At 44.9% G+C, this 15632-nt stretch overlaps 1 gene segment (V, D, J or C); it reads right to left on the minus strand.

Annotated features, from left to right (window-relative positions):
- Positions 1 to 13354: 13354 nt before the first annotated feature.
- LOC116863067 lies at positions 13355 to 14100 on the minus strand. The segment is given in 2 exon segments: positions 13355 to 13647; positions 14031 to 14100. Coding segments are annotated over 2 exon segments (327 nt in total).
- Between the last annotated feature and the right edge of the window lie 1532 nt (positions 14101 to 15632).

The raw sequence follows: 15632 nt of genomic DNA on the forward strand, positions 1-15632 counted from the left end.
GGCGACTGTGTCCATTGCTGCTATAAACATTGGGGTACAGATGGCCCTTCTTTTCACTACATCTGTATCTTTGGGGTAAATACCCAGTAGTGCAATGGCAGGGTCATAGGGAAGTTCTATTTTTAATTTCTTGAGGAATCTCCACACTGTTCTCCAAAGTGGCTGCACCAACTTGCATTCCCACCAACAGTGTAAGAGGGTTCCCCTTTCTCCACATCCTCTCCAACATACGTTGTTTCCTGTCTTGCTAATTTTGGCCATTCTAATTGCTGTCAGGTGGCATCTCAATGTGGTTTTGATTTGAATCTCCCTGATGGCTAGTGATGATGAACATTTTTTCATGTGTCTGATAGCCATTTGTATGTCTTCATTGGAGAAGTGTCTGTTCATATCTTCTGCCCATTTTTTGACATGATTATCTGTTTTGTGTGTGTTGAGTTTGAGGAGTTCTTTATAGATCCTGGATATCAACCTTTTGTCTGTGCTGTCATTTGCAAATATCGTCTCCCATTCCTTGGATTGCCTCTTTGTTTTGTTGACTGTTTCCTTTACTGTGCAGAAGCTTTTGATACTGATGAAGTCCCAAAAATTCATTTTCACTTTTGTTTCCTTTGCCTTTGGAGACATATCTTGAAAGAAGTTGCTGTGGCTGATATTGAAGTGGTTACGGCCCAAGTTCTCCTCTAGAATTCTGATGGATTCCTGTCCCACTTTGAGATCTTTTATCCATTTCGAGTTTATCTTTGTGTATTTTGTAAGAGAATGGTTGAGTTTCATTCTACTACATATAGCTGTCCAGTTTTCCCAGAGACTGTCTCTTTTCCACAGTATATTTTTTCCTGCTTTGTCGAAGATTATTTGACCATAGAGTTGAGAGTCCATATCTGGGCTCTCTACTGTGCTCTACTGGTCTATGTGTCTGTTTTTATGACAGTACCATGCTGTCTTGGTGATCACAGCTTTGTAGAAAAGCTTGAAATCAGGTAACATGATGCCACCAGTTTTATTTTTGTTTTTCAACTTTTCCTTAGCGATTCAGGGTCTCTTCTGATTCCATACAAATTCTTGGATTATTTGCTGCAGCTCTTTGAAAAATACCAGTGGAATTTTGATTGGAATGGCATTAAAAGTATAGATTGCTCTAGGCAGTATAGACATTTTTAAAAAAGATTTTATTTATTTATTTGTCATTTGTCAGAGAGGGAGAGAGAGAGAGAGAGAGCGAGAGAGCAGAAGAAGGCATTGTGGCAGGCAGAGTCAGAGAGAGAAGCAGACTCCCCAGTGAGCAAGAAGCCCAATGTGGGACTTGATATCAGGACCCTGGGATCATGACCTGAGCTGAAGGCAGCAGCCTAACCAACTGAGCCACCCAGGTGTCCCCAGTATAGACATTTAACAATGTTTATTCTTCCGATCCAAGAGCATGGAATGGTCTTGCATCTTTTTATATCTTCTTCAATTTCTTTCATGAGTGTTCTGCAGTTCCTTGAGTACAGATCCTTTACCTCTTTGGTTAGGTTGATTCCCAGGTATCTTATGGTTCTTGGTACTATAGTAAATGGAATTGATTCTCTAATTTCCCTTTCTGTATTTTCATTGTTAGTGTATAAGAAAGCCACTGATTTCTGTACATTGACTTAGTATCCTGCCACGTTACTGAATTGCTGTATGAGTTCTAGTAGTTTGGGGGTGGAATCTTTTGGGTTTTCCATATAAAGAATCATGTCATCTGCGAAGAGAGAGAGTTTAACTTCTTCATTGCCAACTTGGATACCTTTTATTTCTCTTGGTTGTCTGATTGCTGTCGCTAGGACTTTTAATACTATGTTGAAAAGAGTGGTGAGAGTGGGCATCCTTGTCATGTTCCTGATCTCAACGGGAAGGCTGTGAGCTTTTTCCCATTAAGGATGATATTTGCTGTGAGTTTTTCATAGATCGATTTATGAAGTTCAGGAATGTTCCCTCTATCCCTCTACTTCGAAGCGTTTTAATCAGGAACAGATGCTGGATATTGTCAAATGCTTTTTCTGCATCGAGAGGACCATGTGGTTCTTCTCTCTTTTCTTATTAATTTGTTCTATCACGTTGATTGATTTGCGAATGTTGAACCATCCTTGTAGCCCAGGAATGAATCCCACCTGGTCATGGTGGATAATCTTTTTAATGTGCTGTTGGATCCTGTTTGCTAGGATCTTGTTGAGAATCTTAGCATCCATATTCATCAGTGATATTGGTCTGAAATTCTCCTTTTTTTGTGGGGTCTTTGCCTGGTTTGGGGATCAGGGTAATGCTGGCTTCATAGAAAGAGTCTGGAAGTTTTCCTTCTGCTTCAAGTTTTTGAAACAGCTTCAGGAGAATAGGTGTTATTTCTTCTTTGAAAGTTTGGTAGAATTCCCCAGGGAATCTGTCAGGTCTTGGGCTCTTGTGTTTTGGGAGGTTTTTGATCACTGCTTCAATCTTGTGACCAGATATTGGTCTATTCAGGTTGTCAATTTCTTTCTGGTTCAATTTTGGAAGTTTATAATTTTCCAGGAATGCATCCATTTCATCTAGCTTGCTGAATTTATTGGCATATAACTGTTGATAATAGTTTCTGACTATTATCAGTTGTGATCTCTCCTTTTTCATTCATAATTTTATTAATTTGGGTCTTCTCTCTTTTCTTTTGGATTAGTTTTGCCAACGGTTTTGCGATCTTATTGGTTCTCTCATAAAACCAGCTTCTAGTTTCCTTGATACATTTTACTGTATCTCTAGTTTCTATCTCATTGATCTCTGCTCTAATGTTGATTATTCCCCTTCTTGTGTGTGGATTTGGATTAATTTGTTGTTGATTCTCCAGTTCTTTAAGGTGTAGAGACAGCTGGTGTATTCTGGATTTTTCAATTTTTTTGAGGGAGGCTTGGATGGCTATGTATTTTCCCCTTAGGACCATCTTTGCTGTATCCCATAGGTTTTGGACCGAAGTGTCTTCATTCTCATTGGTTTCCATGAATTGCTTAAGTTCTCCTTTGATCTCCTGGTTGATCCAAGCATTCTTAAGCAAGGTGGTCTTTAGCTTCCAGGTGTTTGAATTTCTTCCAAACTTTTCCTCATGCTTGAGCTCCAGTTTCAAAGCATTGTGATCTGAGAATATGCAGGGAGTTATCTCAATCTTTTAGTATTGGTCGAGCTCTGATTTGTGACCCAGTATGTGGTCTAATCTGGAGAAGGTTCCATGTGCCCTTGGGAAGAATGAATATTCTGTTGTTTTAAGGTGGAATGTTCTGTATATATCTATGAGGTCCATCTGGTCCAATGTGTCATTCAATGCTCTTCTTTATTGATTTTCTGCTTGGATGATCTGTCTGTTACTGAGTGAGGCATGTTAAGATCTCCTACTATTAATGTATTCATATCAATATAACTCTTTATCTTGATTAACAGTTTTCTTATGTAGTTGGCTGCTCCCATTTTGGGGGCATAAATATTTACAATTTTTAGATCTTGGTGGATAATCTCTTTAAGAATTATGTAGCATCCTTCTGTATCTCTGACTAAAGTCTTTAGTTTAAAATCTAATTTATCTGATATCACAGACACTATCACGGCCTTTTTTTGAGGCCCATTGGCATGAAAGATGCTTCTCCATCCCTTCACTTTCAGTCTGGGTGTATCCTTCGGTTCGAATTGGGTCTCTTATAGACATCATATGGATGGGTCCTGTCGTTTTATCCAATCTGCAACTCTGTGTCATTTTATGGGTGCATTTAGGCCATTCACATTGAGAACGATTATCGATAGATACGTTTTTATTGATATCATGTTACCTTTGAAGTCTTTCTTTCTGTAGATTGTCTCCATATATTTCTTTTCAATGATATTCTTAGGATTTTTCTTCTTTTATATAACCCCCCTTAATACTTCCTGCAGTGTCGTCTTGGTGGTTGCATACTCTTTTAAGCTTTGCTGGTCTTGGAAACTATCTCTCCATCTATTTTGAATGTCAGTCTTGTTGGATAAAGTATTCTTGGCTGCATGTTCTTCTCATTTAGTGCCCTGAATATATCTTGCCAGCCCTTTCTAGCTTGCCAGGTTTCTGTGGACAGGTCTGACGTTATTCTGATATGCTTTCCTCTGTATGTAAGGAGTTTCTTTGTCCTACCTGCTTTCAAGAGATTGTGTCTACAATTATGATTTCTAAATTTTACTATCAGGTGCCTTGATGCTTTTTAAAATTCTATAATCTTGGGGGGAGACTGTTCGGCCTCTAGTACATGAACGCTGGTTCCATTCGCGAGATTGGGAAAATTTTCATAGAGAATTTGTTCCACTTTATCTTCCAGTCTTCTTTCTCTCTCCCCCCCCTCAGGAATTCCAGTAATTCTGACATTGGAATGTTTCATGGCGTCATTTCTTTCCCTAATTGTGTTGTCGTGGATTCTAAGCTGTTTGTTCCAGGCTTCCTCCTGATCCTTTTTCTCTATGTGTTTGTCCTCCAGCTCACTAATTCTATTTTCTGTCTCAGTTACCCTAGCTTTTAGAGAATTTAGATTGGATTGGAAATCATTGAGAGCATTGTGAACATCATCTCTGGTGGCTTTCAGTTCTGCCCTAACATTGTGAACATCATCCCTGGTGGCTTTCAGTTCTGCCCTAATCAATTCCATTTTGTCATCCATGGCTTTCTCCAGCCTAGCTATTGCCTGGAGAATTGTTAGCATGAATTCCCTTTCTGACATGTTGTCTATGTCGATAGCCATTACTTCTCTTGCAGAAGGCACAGCATCTGAATTTTTCTTCTGTTGGGCATTCCTCCTCCTAGTAATTTTGGTGAGAGATGGCTGAATAGAAGTAGCTGAATGTGTTGACCGTGGTGCAGGCAAGGTGCACCCTGGAATGCTTCTGTGCAATCAAGAGTCCCTACCCAAACAAAAGAAAAAAGAAAGAGAGAAAAAAGAAAGAGAGAGAGAGAGAGAGAGGAAGAAAAAAGAAAGATAAAATAAAAGAGAAGGCCCAGCCTAAATGGGCCCCAAGGTTAGATTTATGAAGTATACAAACAAAACCAGAAAAACAAAAAGACCAAAAGATGTAGATGAGAAAATATATATATATATATATATATATATATATATATGGAGACAAAACAAAAAAAGAACCTGTCAAAAAGAATCCCATGTATAAGATTTATATACTACCAGGAGAAACACAAATACAGAGAAACACTGGTGGAAGAAAAAGATGTGAGAGTGGTTATAAATTCTCAGTGTGGGCAAGAAAGGTTATTTTGATTCTTCCTGGATGTATCTTGATAACTTTGTTAAAGGACTCAACTTTCCTAAGATAAATGGGGCTTAAAAATTGGCTTACCTATATGGGTAGCATTGATTGGGGATAGGAGATTACCTTGAAGTTTAACTCTATATGAATATTACAAAATAAAAATAAAAAAATGAATAAACTAAACTAAACTAAACTAAACTAAACTAAAATTAAATTAAAAATTAAAAAATAGAAAGGCAAATGAAAAACACAGGTGTATGTATCAGAAAGTTCAGGTTAAAAGGTTATGAAATTTGATGTACTGGCCATCTCACTGTGATAGTTAATAGGTTAAAAAATTATCTATTAAAAAAATGAACCAGAATAGTGAGAACTAATTAAAAATAAAGGTTGTGTCTATGAAGTAGTGGTGGGTGTTCTCTTGTCCTTCCCCCCGCCCCGTTGGAATTCTGGGGGAGGAGCCTGCTGCGTGGGTTTTCAGTCAAGGATATTCCCTGAGTTATGTCCTCCTGCCACCATCAAGGGGGTGGGCTCTGAGGAAACCGGTTTTTCAGGCTTTTGTTCTCTGGAGGGTTTTTTTTTTTTTTTTTTAATTTGTTTGTTCGTTTGCTTTCTCTTGCCTTGTCAGCTTTGGATGGTTTTTGGAGATTTAGAGGAAAGCAAACTGGACCCAGATCTCCCTTTCAAAGAGAAGCCTCAGTCTGTTCCCCTCTGGGTGCTCCAGAGCACATAAATTCCCCTTGGCCGCTGGCAGAGCACATTCCCAGTTGCAGTCCCTGGGGACGCAGGAACTCCTGCTTGTACCCAAAACTACAACAGCTGTGGCTGTTTGGGCAGCTCCAGACTGCCAGAGAGGTCCCAAGCAGTGATAGCACACTGAGATTTTCCCATTGGCCCGGGCTGGGAGTGCTCAGACTTTCCAGGTCCGAGAGCGCCGGGCTGGCGCCTCTATGCAGCTCTCTCAGGGGAGGGTGTGGGGCGAGACTCAGACTCTGATAGCAGGGCATGGCGTGTGCGTGGGGAGTGCAAAAAGGCTGGTTCTGCTGGCTGGCGAGGCACCCACCCCCAATGGGAGCTGCCACCCAGGCACTCTCAGGTGAACTCGAGGCTCAGGGACCAAGACCTGGTTTCTTTGCCACACTCTCTCTGGCTCAGTGCCAGGGGTGGCTGTCCTTGGTCCAGGGACTTAAGCCCCTGTCCCAACCGCCCCAATTCCCACAATTTCCCCCCCAAATCCTTTGCTCTTTTTGAGTGCTTTCAAGCAGATTCCAAGTTAATGCTGGTCCCCAGTCACAGGGCACTCTTGTATTGGGGTATTACTTTCAATTGGTTGCCACTTGTGGCTCCCGCCCCCTTTTATCTTCCCATATCAGTCCAACATTCTCACTCCGCTTTACCTGCTCACTGGTGTCTTCTGCTCCTGATGAGATTCAGATGTGTATAATTTTAATCTCAGGCTGATTTCATGGATGATCGGAGTTTTTTGGTAGGTAATCAGCTCACTTTAGGGTACAGGTTGAAACGGCGCCTCCTCTTAGTTCTCTGCCATCTTGCCTCCCCCCTTATTTATTTATTTATTTATTTATTTATGTGTGAGAGAGAGAGAAGCAAAAGATGGGGAGATGCAGGCTCCCCACTGAGCAGGGAACCTGACTCAGAGCTCAGGCCCAGGACCCTGATCATGAGCTTAGCTGAAGGCAGATGCTTAACCAACTGAGCCACCCAGGCATCCATGCATGACTTGTTTGTTAACATAAGTTTCTATCAGTCTCTCTGTCTCCTCCTTTGTATCTCTCTGTGTGACATATGAATATACATGTAGGTGTTTATGAGATACATGCCCTATTGGATCCATATTCTCTGGAGAATCGTAAAGAAGGTACTCTAACAGCTCTTACTCTTTGTGGTTCAAATATTTTGATTTTAATGTCTTATTTTGTCATGGAATTCCTCACTTCCTAATGTCTCAAACTACCTCCTGGCACAACGTCATTCTTAGGTACAATAAGAATGTGATAACATGATTTTTCTTTTCCCATCATTTTTGCTAATATTGTCATATATTTTGGTTTTTTACAACCATTATAAATCAAAAGGTATTGCTATTATTTCTGCTTAAACAATTGACTATTTTTACAGACATTAAGTTCTACGTTTTTTCTATTTATCCATATAGCTCTGATATCTGATATTTTACAAGACCAGTGCTCTAACCTCTGAGCTATAGGGCTGGTATCTGATTTTCTAAAAAATATCTTTTCATAGAGTTACATTTCTCTCTGTCATTGTTCCTGTGGGTCATCCTTTACTCTTACTTGTAGGGAAAGTGTGTGGGTGATCAGTTCTGTGAGGCTTGCAGTCTGAAAAGTTTTATTTTGTCTTCATTCTTCAATGACATTTTCACTGGGTAGAGATCACGTTTTACAGGTTTTCTTCTTTTAGTATTTTTAGTCAGTGCTCCTCTATTTTCTTGCTCACACAGCTTGTAATGAGAAATGGGCTCCCACCAGGATGCTGCTTCTCTATGCAGAACAATGCTATCTTCTCTAGCTATGAGAATCTCTGCATCGCTGCTCTTTAAAAGTTTGATTACCATGTGTGCTGTGCTATCTCTCTTGTTCCGTGTGCCCGAGCTTCATTGAGCTTGAATATATATTGATTTATGTGTCCACCAAGTTTTGAATATTTCTGGCTATTATCTCTGGAAATATTTATTTTTTAAATTAACCACGGGCTCCCCACCTTCTCTCCCCTAGTTTTTCCAATCACACACTTTACGCTGCAAGAAGTTATCTTAGGCACAGGGGCGTTATTCATTTTTTTTTTCCCAGCTTTACTGTCTCTGTTTCAGGTTTAATAGTTTTGTGGCCATGTATTCAAGCTCACTAATCTTTGTTTTTGTATCGTCAGATCTGCTCACAATCTCACCTGCGTATTTCTGATCATGTAATTTTCATTTTAGGACTTGAAGAAATTTTGTTCTTTAAAAAAATATCTCCATTTCTTCTTCTAACCTGTTTAGTCATTCCTTCATCGCAATCCCAGGTGAAACAACAATCTTCTTACCTCAGACTTCTCTTTGTGAGGAAAGTAAGCTCTATTCTTCACGTCTGTACTATTCATCAGTGTGTTCTTGCAGTGGACAAGCCTTTCTGGTGGAATGGGGACCAAGGCATCAGTGGTGAGTTCTGTGCTGGAGAACATGGATCCAGAGATGAGACAGAACCGAACAGGCAGGCTGCTCCATGTTCAGCAGTCAGGGCCCATCCTGAAGAGTGAGTGCAGGAGCTGCTCTCAGGTCAGGAAGAAGAAAGAAGTAGTGAGACAGGAGTGGGAAAAGCCCAGTCAGTGCCCTTGGGGACTTTTATAGAGAACCTGAAGGAAGGACAGGAACCTGTGGGATCTGGGATTCCAGCCCAGTTCAGGACTCATGTGGACTTTTCCTCTAAGGTGAGCATTCTGGGCACAGAGGGATGTGTCTGGTGTGGTAAGAGGTAATTTCTAGGTAATAAATCAGGTCCTCAGGGAAGCTGCTGGGCATGTAGAGGGGCCTCTAGGGCGAAGCTGCTGAGGTGGGGACAGATTTGACACAAGGTGGGTTCAGACCAGCCCTATTTCATCTTAGGTCACGTGGGGGTGGAGGACAATCAGGGTAGTAGTTGCTATTCTTCCCTTCCTGTCTAATCCAGCTGTAGACACAGGGTGACCAAGGGGCAACATGTGCCTTTGGTCCAGTCCCCCTGTCTTGGCTCATGTGGATGACCTGTCACTGCTTTCCTGAGCAGTAACTTTAGGGAGGGGTGCACCTGACAGGGAAGGAAGGGCAGGGAGAGGAGTGTAGGTCCCCATATCTGGAGAGGGCAAGAGAGAGGGCAGAAGCTGGCAGGTGCAAGGCAGCAGGAGTCCTCTGCAGCAGGTGAGGAAGGCTGCTCACACTGGGAAGGGATGACGGACAACCTCAGCGAGAATGGTCCAGGTCCTGAAGGCGACAGCTTATGCTCTCAGTTCTTCCAGCTGCCTGTGGGGGCGCTGCTGCACTTGTCCACAGAGACCTCCCTGCTGACCAGGGAGGGAGGTGCCAGGCTATTCATTGTTCTGTTGATGAAGAAGGCTCTGGTGGGAATCTCCAGATTGTAATTCTCTAGAGGGACCTTTCATGATCCTTTCACCTGAAAAATCCATGGAATGATTGTTTTGACCATAGAGTTTCCCACCAAGGATCCTGTTTCTGATTGATCAGTTCATTAAGTAAAATTTAGATGAAAAATTCTATTTTTAAACTCCATTCTTTTGTGACGAGAAAATGATTTCACTTCTGTGTCTCCCACTCCCAGGAAGGTATCATACTAACACAAGCCAGGGTGGAAATGGCAGAAGCTTCTGCTCTTCCTTCTTAATAAATTCCTCATCTGTTCCTTGGACCTCATGCAATTACTCTCAAAATCAATTTCAAAATCACAGGTCAAAGAATCATGGAATGATATTGAACTTATAATACAAATCTCTTCAAATACTGGAAAAGAACTTTCTCCTCAGAGCTACAGTAAGGCCCTAATGTAGCTGGGCCACCACACAGGGTCACATGGACATGGGTGTAAGTCCATGTGGGTCAGACCACAGCAAAGGGTCAGACTTGCCTGGTGCAGATGACCTGGGGCTGTGGGTGGACAGTGGTGCCATTAGAAGGTCTCCAGGTGAGCCCCATGGTGGTGTCTGCTCTTCCTCCTCAGTTTCTGTAAAACCTAAAGAAGGGAAGCGCCTGGAGCAGTTTGGGCCTGGTCCATTCCTCAGTAATCTTTGGGCAGCCCTGTAGGTTATTGAAAACCTCATCCAGGAAAGCAAGGAGTCACAGAGCCGCTGGGACCCATTCAGGCTGGTTGTACCCAAGGAGAAGGGAAATTCCTGCAGGACTATGCTTTCTGATATAGCTGTCTTCCCTCTGGAGTGACATGTGATTACATCTGGGGCCCATGTGATGTATAATGACAATCCAAATCAGTATTATCTACTTTGAAGCATGGCTATAGTTCACATACAAGAGCCCACCACTCTGCCACTCTGCAGTAGGGTTAACACAGATCTGAGGACAAGGAACCTGCTAGTCTCCAATCCTTCAGGGTCCAGGCCAGGACCAGGAAGGACTCATGCTCTTAGGCCTGACCAGCAGCTGCTCAGAGGACAGGTGAGAGTGAGAGCCAGACCATGGCAGGTTGGTTCATGTCCCATCCCCCATCCTTCTATGTCACCTGAGGCTCTCAGTCCTATTCATGCTCAGGGGGCCATTTACCTTTGTTCCTTTCTCAGAATTCGCCCCGGATGGTCATTCATATCTGTATATATACCAGCTGGGGGACCAGGCTTGAGTTCTGCTTTTGACAAGAGGCATGTTCATGCCTGAGCTCATGGGCCTGATTAGGGCCACTGACATGGAGGGAGTCGGCTGCAGGTCAGGGGAGGCACAGAGCCTGTAAGAGAGAAGAGGAAGTGGTGCTGGAGGAAGACAGCTGAGTGAGAAGTGACTGTCACAGCCCTGTGAAGGGAGGGGACGATGTGGACACAGGGATTGCGGGTCCTGACCTCATGAACTCTGATTGGGAGGGAGATTGGGGCACTTGTGCCTTCCACTGGGCTTCCCTGTGGGCCTCTCACCTCGGTTACGAGCAGGAGCAGAGCAGGGGTGAAACCACTCAGAGAGGGGTCCTCGGAGATGTACCACAGGCTCACTGGGGAGCTGTCCCACCTGCAGATGCCTGGGCCTCACCCAGTCTGGCTGCAGCTGCATCTGCATCTTGGGGAGCAACCCCTTCCTCATCCCCAAGGACTGTGTGCTCGCTGTGCTTCACAGGGTGGGTGTCTAGGCACTGTGCAAAATCTCACTTCTTCTTATCTCCCTAGTTCCTACTTGGCCACCTGGGACATGGGACTTCACTGACCTGCTCTGGGCTAGGGAGCTTGAATTAAACTCCAGATAATGTATGATCTGAAAAGTTGTTTCAGAATGGACACTTTCACCAGCCTTAGGCAGTGTGTGCTGTGGATGGTGATCCCTGGGGCATACTGGCTGCACGGCTCTGTGAGCAGAGTCGGAGCCTTATTTCTTTCAGCGCCTCCTGGGAGTGAATCAGGAGTCAATGTGAGGGCACTGGCTGGGGTGATTCATGGTGACTGTCACAGGGGGTCTTGGGTGTCTACTGCACAAGTGAGGCAAGGGGCAGTATGTATGGATTCAGGAGAGCCCCTAGGAGTCCCTGGTTTGTGGTTATAGTCATGAATGTACCACAGATATTTCCAGCATATCTGAAAATAGACCAATGTTCCTGAATGAAGGTTTAGTCCTCCCAACTGGCTGGGATGAGGACTAGCTCAGGTATTTTCCTGAAGAAAGGGGATCAAGGAGTGGGTGGTGAAGAAAGTCATTATAGTTGTCCTTCCTCTGAATACAGTTTAGTGGCAGAAATGAGCAAGCAAATAACACGTATTTCTCCTTATGTTGTAGGAATGTGTTTGGATACATAGTAATCATATGTTTATGTTTTCTCCACCTGTCTCATCCCATAACCATCTCACATCAGGTGTGTTAATGATGGGAAACTGTCTATATCAATGTTAATATGTAGGATATCAAATCATGTGGGTCAAAAATAAATATCCCTAGCAGACAAAAGTGTATTGTGTTTCCTCTTATGGGAGAAAGAACCTATTTGTGGTTGTCGTGGGATAGTTGCATATTATCAAGTGGAAGAAAGATTACTGATATTCCCTTTATTTGCAGACTGTGGTTTGTGTGGATCTAGTGGATTTCATGAGGACAAGGTGGGACTCTAGTGGCTTCTTACGTGTCAGCCTTGAGAGACTGGACTACATTTCATGAAATTGTTTTCTGTCCGTATTTCTTGGTAGGGTGCATGTAAAGAAGGCTTCTTGGGCAAAATGTGTGTGTGTCGGGGGGTAGAATTGAGAGAGCACTCCTTGTGTGTGTCAGTCCCATAGATGAATATCTTCTGGCCACTCTGGAGGCGGAGGCAACTGTCCCAATGTCACTCATTTACCATCAGAACAGATGAGACTCTCCAACTGTTTATCAGAACCCAGAGCGCCTAGTGTATCTGCGTCTTTTCTCCTTGTATAGAAATAGAAGAAAGGATCTCACCTGGTGGAGACTGGACATGCACCTTGTGGATTTTGGGGAGGCATCCCAGCTTTGTGGATATATACAGTGGCCCCCTTTGATCCCTGAGGACTGTCTCTAGGATGCTGGCCATCTCAGATTGGGTTCCTGGAAGCAGACTCTGAAGTAGGGAAGTACATGTTTCAAAACCTGGAAGTAGAAGGGAAATGAGCCTGGGCAGAAGGAGAGAAACCCACAGAGAGTGAGCCATCAGAGGAGCCTCCTTCCTCAGGGAGCTCTCCAGCTGGGACTTTTCAGGACATCTGAATCAGAGGCAGGGCCTTCAGCTCTGGGCCTCTGGAGATCATTCATAAGAACCTCTCTGAGAAGGGACAGAAACCTGGGGAAGTAGATCTCTGAACTGGCAGCACTTTCTAGTGAGGAGCTCCCCTGTGAGTGACCAGGGGCTCCAGGAAGCAGTGGGTGCATGTGTGAGCCCAGAAGAGGAGATGTGGGTGACCCCTCAGTGTTTACTGTACCCATCTGTTCCACTTTAGTATGAGCTCCTCTCATGTCCCCAGAGCTTCAGGAACTCAGCTGAGCTAGGACAATTTGAACTGTAATCCTGATCAGTCAGGAGAGCATTAGCCCATGACCACCACATGGAAATGATATAATGACCACTAGCCAAATGTCTCCTTGTGTCTTTTTTCTACCCAGGCCTTGTATCTGCAGTTGACACCCAGGCACAGAGAAGTAGGCAGCCTAGTGCTGTCAGCTGTAAATGCTCTCCTGACCACCCTGTGCAGAGCTGCCTGGAGGGCTGGATGGGGAGGAAGGTCTGGGGATCTCAGATGAGGGGACCTGGGCCAGAAGTGCTCCCTGCTCTGTGCACAGGCCTCCTGGGGCTGGAGGAGAGTGTGACATAGATGGGGAAGGGGTTTTTGTCTCACTTCCCTATCTGTCTGTGTCAGTGTGAGCATCAGAACTGCTGTCTCACACTTGACAGTAATAGTCAGCCTCGTCCTCAGCACGGGCCCCGCTGATGGTCAGGGTGGCCGTGTTCCCCGAGTTGGTGCCTGAGAACCGGTCAGGGATCCCTGAGGGCCTTTTGCTATCTTCATAGATAATCAGCACAGGTGCCTGTCCTGGCTTCTGCTGGTACCAGTAAGCATATTTACCCCCAATGTTGTTTCCCCCACATGTGATCTTGGCCATCTGTCCCAGGTTCACCAATAGTGAGGGTGGTTGAGTCAGCACATACGAGGCCATGGAGCCTGCAAGAGAGAAGATGAGAGGTAGGTTCCAGCCAGAGTATCATCCCCTGGACACTACCACCCCTCGTTTAAATCCCAGTGATTCTCTAGATAATTCCCACCCTGATGTCCTCTTTGTTCTGGGGCCCATGTGCCGGCCTTGTGGATAGAACCTTTGAACAAATGAGACCCATTCCTCCCCTTTCCTTGGACAGGTGCAGCCCTTTTGGGGTCTCACAGAGCCAGTGACAACAGAGGGAAGAGATTACACCCCACTAGCCCCTCATCCCAAAGGGTGGTCTTGAGATCTTGCCCCCCAGTGGCAGTCTACTTCTGAGCTCAGAGTCAGGGCCAGCAGTGTCCCGGAACCCGGGGATAAGGGAGTGTGGACCTGGCCTCAGCACCTGTGCAATGAGCCAGGATTCCAAGGAGGAGAGGGGTCCAGGCCATGGTGCAGGTCCCTTGATTTTGTTTTCTGAAGCTCAAGGCTGGGCAGGGTTCCTCCCAGTCCCCTCTTATCCCCTTGCTGGAGACACCTGCTGGTTATGCAAATGAGCCAGAGCTCAGGAACTGCTGCTGAGGAGCCTTGGGGTTTTAGAAATGGGCTCAGCTACTAACAACACACACACACACACACACACACACACACACACACACACACACACAAATGGGCTCAGCTCCAAGGGACACAGAGATGGGAGGGCAGTTCCTGCAAACCCATCCTCAGCCCAGCTGATTCTCTTTCCCCCTTTGTTCCCATAGTCTGGGGTCCAAACTCTATCCCTGTCCATGCCCTGACCTGGCTCCTGGGGAGGCACGGTCACAACTGAGCTGTGAGGTGGAGTCTGTCTGCATTTTCTGAACCCATCATAGAATGTTTCCTCTGTAGGTACTAGAGGATCATAGGTCAGTGTGTGTCCTACTCCTGGTTTATATTGTGAACATCAAAACAGGAAAAAAATTCTTCCCTCGCCAGGTTCACATGGAGTTTTAGCGAACCATTGTGCCGTAAGAATCTACCCCAAGGGAAAGCTCCTGGGGCAGGTCATAGATACTGTACCTCAGTATCCCCAGGCTGCCCTCCATGTCAGGGACAAAGCCAGTGCTTGAGAGAGGATTGACAGTGACCGGTGAAGCAGGAATGGGGATGGGGTGGAGGGTCATGAAGTCCTGGACGTATGCTAGAGCCAGAGACAAATTCCACAGGATAGAGATGAGAGACTCTGAGTCAGAACTTTATATCAGAGCACAGGTGATGATAGTGTAGTAAATCTGTACCTTTACCTTCTGTGTTCAGGTCCTGGTAAGCAGTCCTCCCAGTCAGAATCCCTGAGGCCTTTCCAGGTGATCTCTGCTGCCCCCTCGTGGCCACTCCACACAGACAGCTGGAAGTGCAGGGAAATCTTTTGTCCAGGTGGAGATTCATGACCCAGTGCTCACATCCTGGTTCCCCTTGATCCATGCACTGCTGGCCCCAGTGGAGGATTTGCTCGTCTCTGTGGGGCTCCTGCCAGATCAAGACCAGGTACGAGAAGTCAAATTACCCATGAAAATAGGAAGAGGCTCATGTGAAGAGAAGGCACGACCCATCTGAGGTATCAGGGCTCAAGTCTGGTGTGGTGGTGGTTATGGATGTCGTTTTGGGCCTGAACACCAGGAGATACAGGACTCAGGGACTGTCTTACTTGATCTGGCTGCTGGATCACTACATAGTCTGATATTAGCTCCTGCTCCAAGGACAGAGACAGTAGGACACTCAACCAACAAAATCTTATTCAGACCCAGCTTGTTCTTCCATAGGTTTCATCCTGGGAAATCAGTTTGAATAAGACACAAGTCTTTCTTGGGTTCCTGCCTTGGGCAGAGCAGTACTGGAGACAGTTGCTTTGGTGAGACAGTACACCATCACCAACCCCATCTACCTGCATCTTGTCTTCTATAATCATTGAGAAGCCTCACAATTTCTCAATTCTGTCTAGGTCAGTGTTGACCTTTGGCCCAGAGCT

The sequence above is a fragment of the Lontra canadensis genome, unplaced genomic scaffold, assembly GCF_010015895.1.
Source record: "Lontra canadensis isolate GAN:19392208 unplaced genomic scaffold, GSC_riverotter_1.0 scaffold501, whole genome shotgun sequence".
NCBI lineage: Eukaryota > Metazoa > Chordata > Mammalia > Carnivora > Mustelidae > Lontra > Lontra canadensis.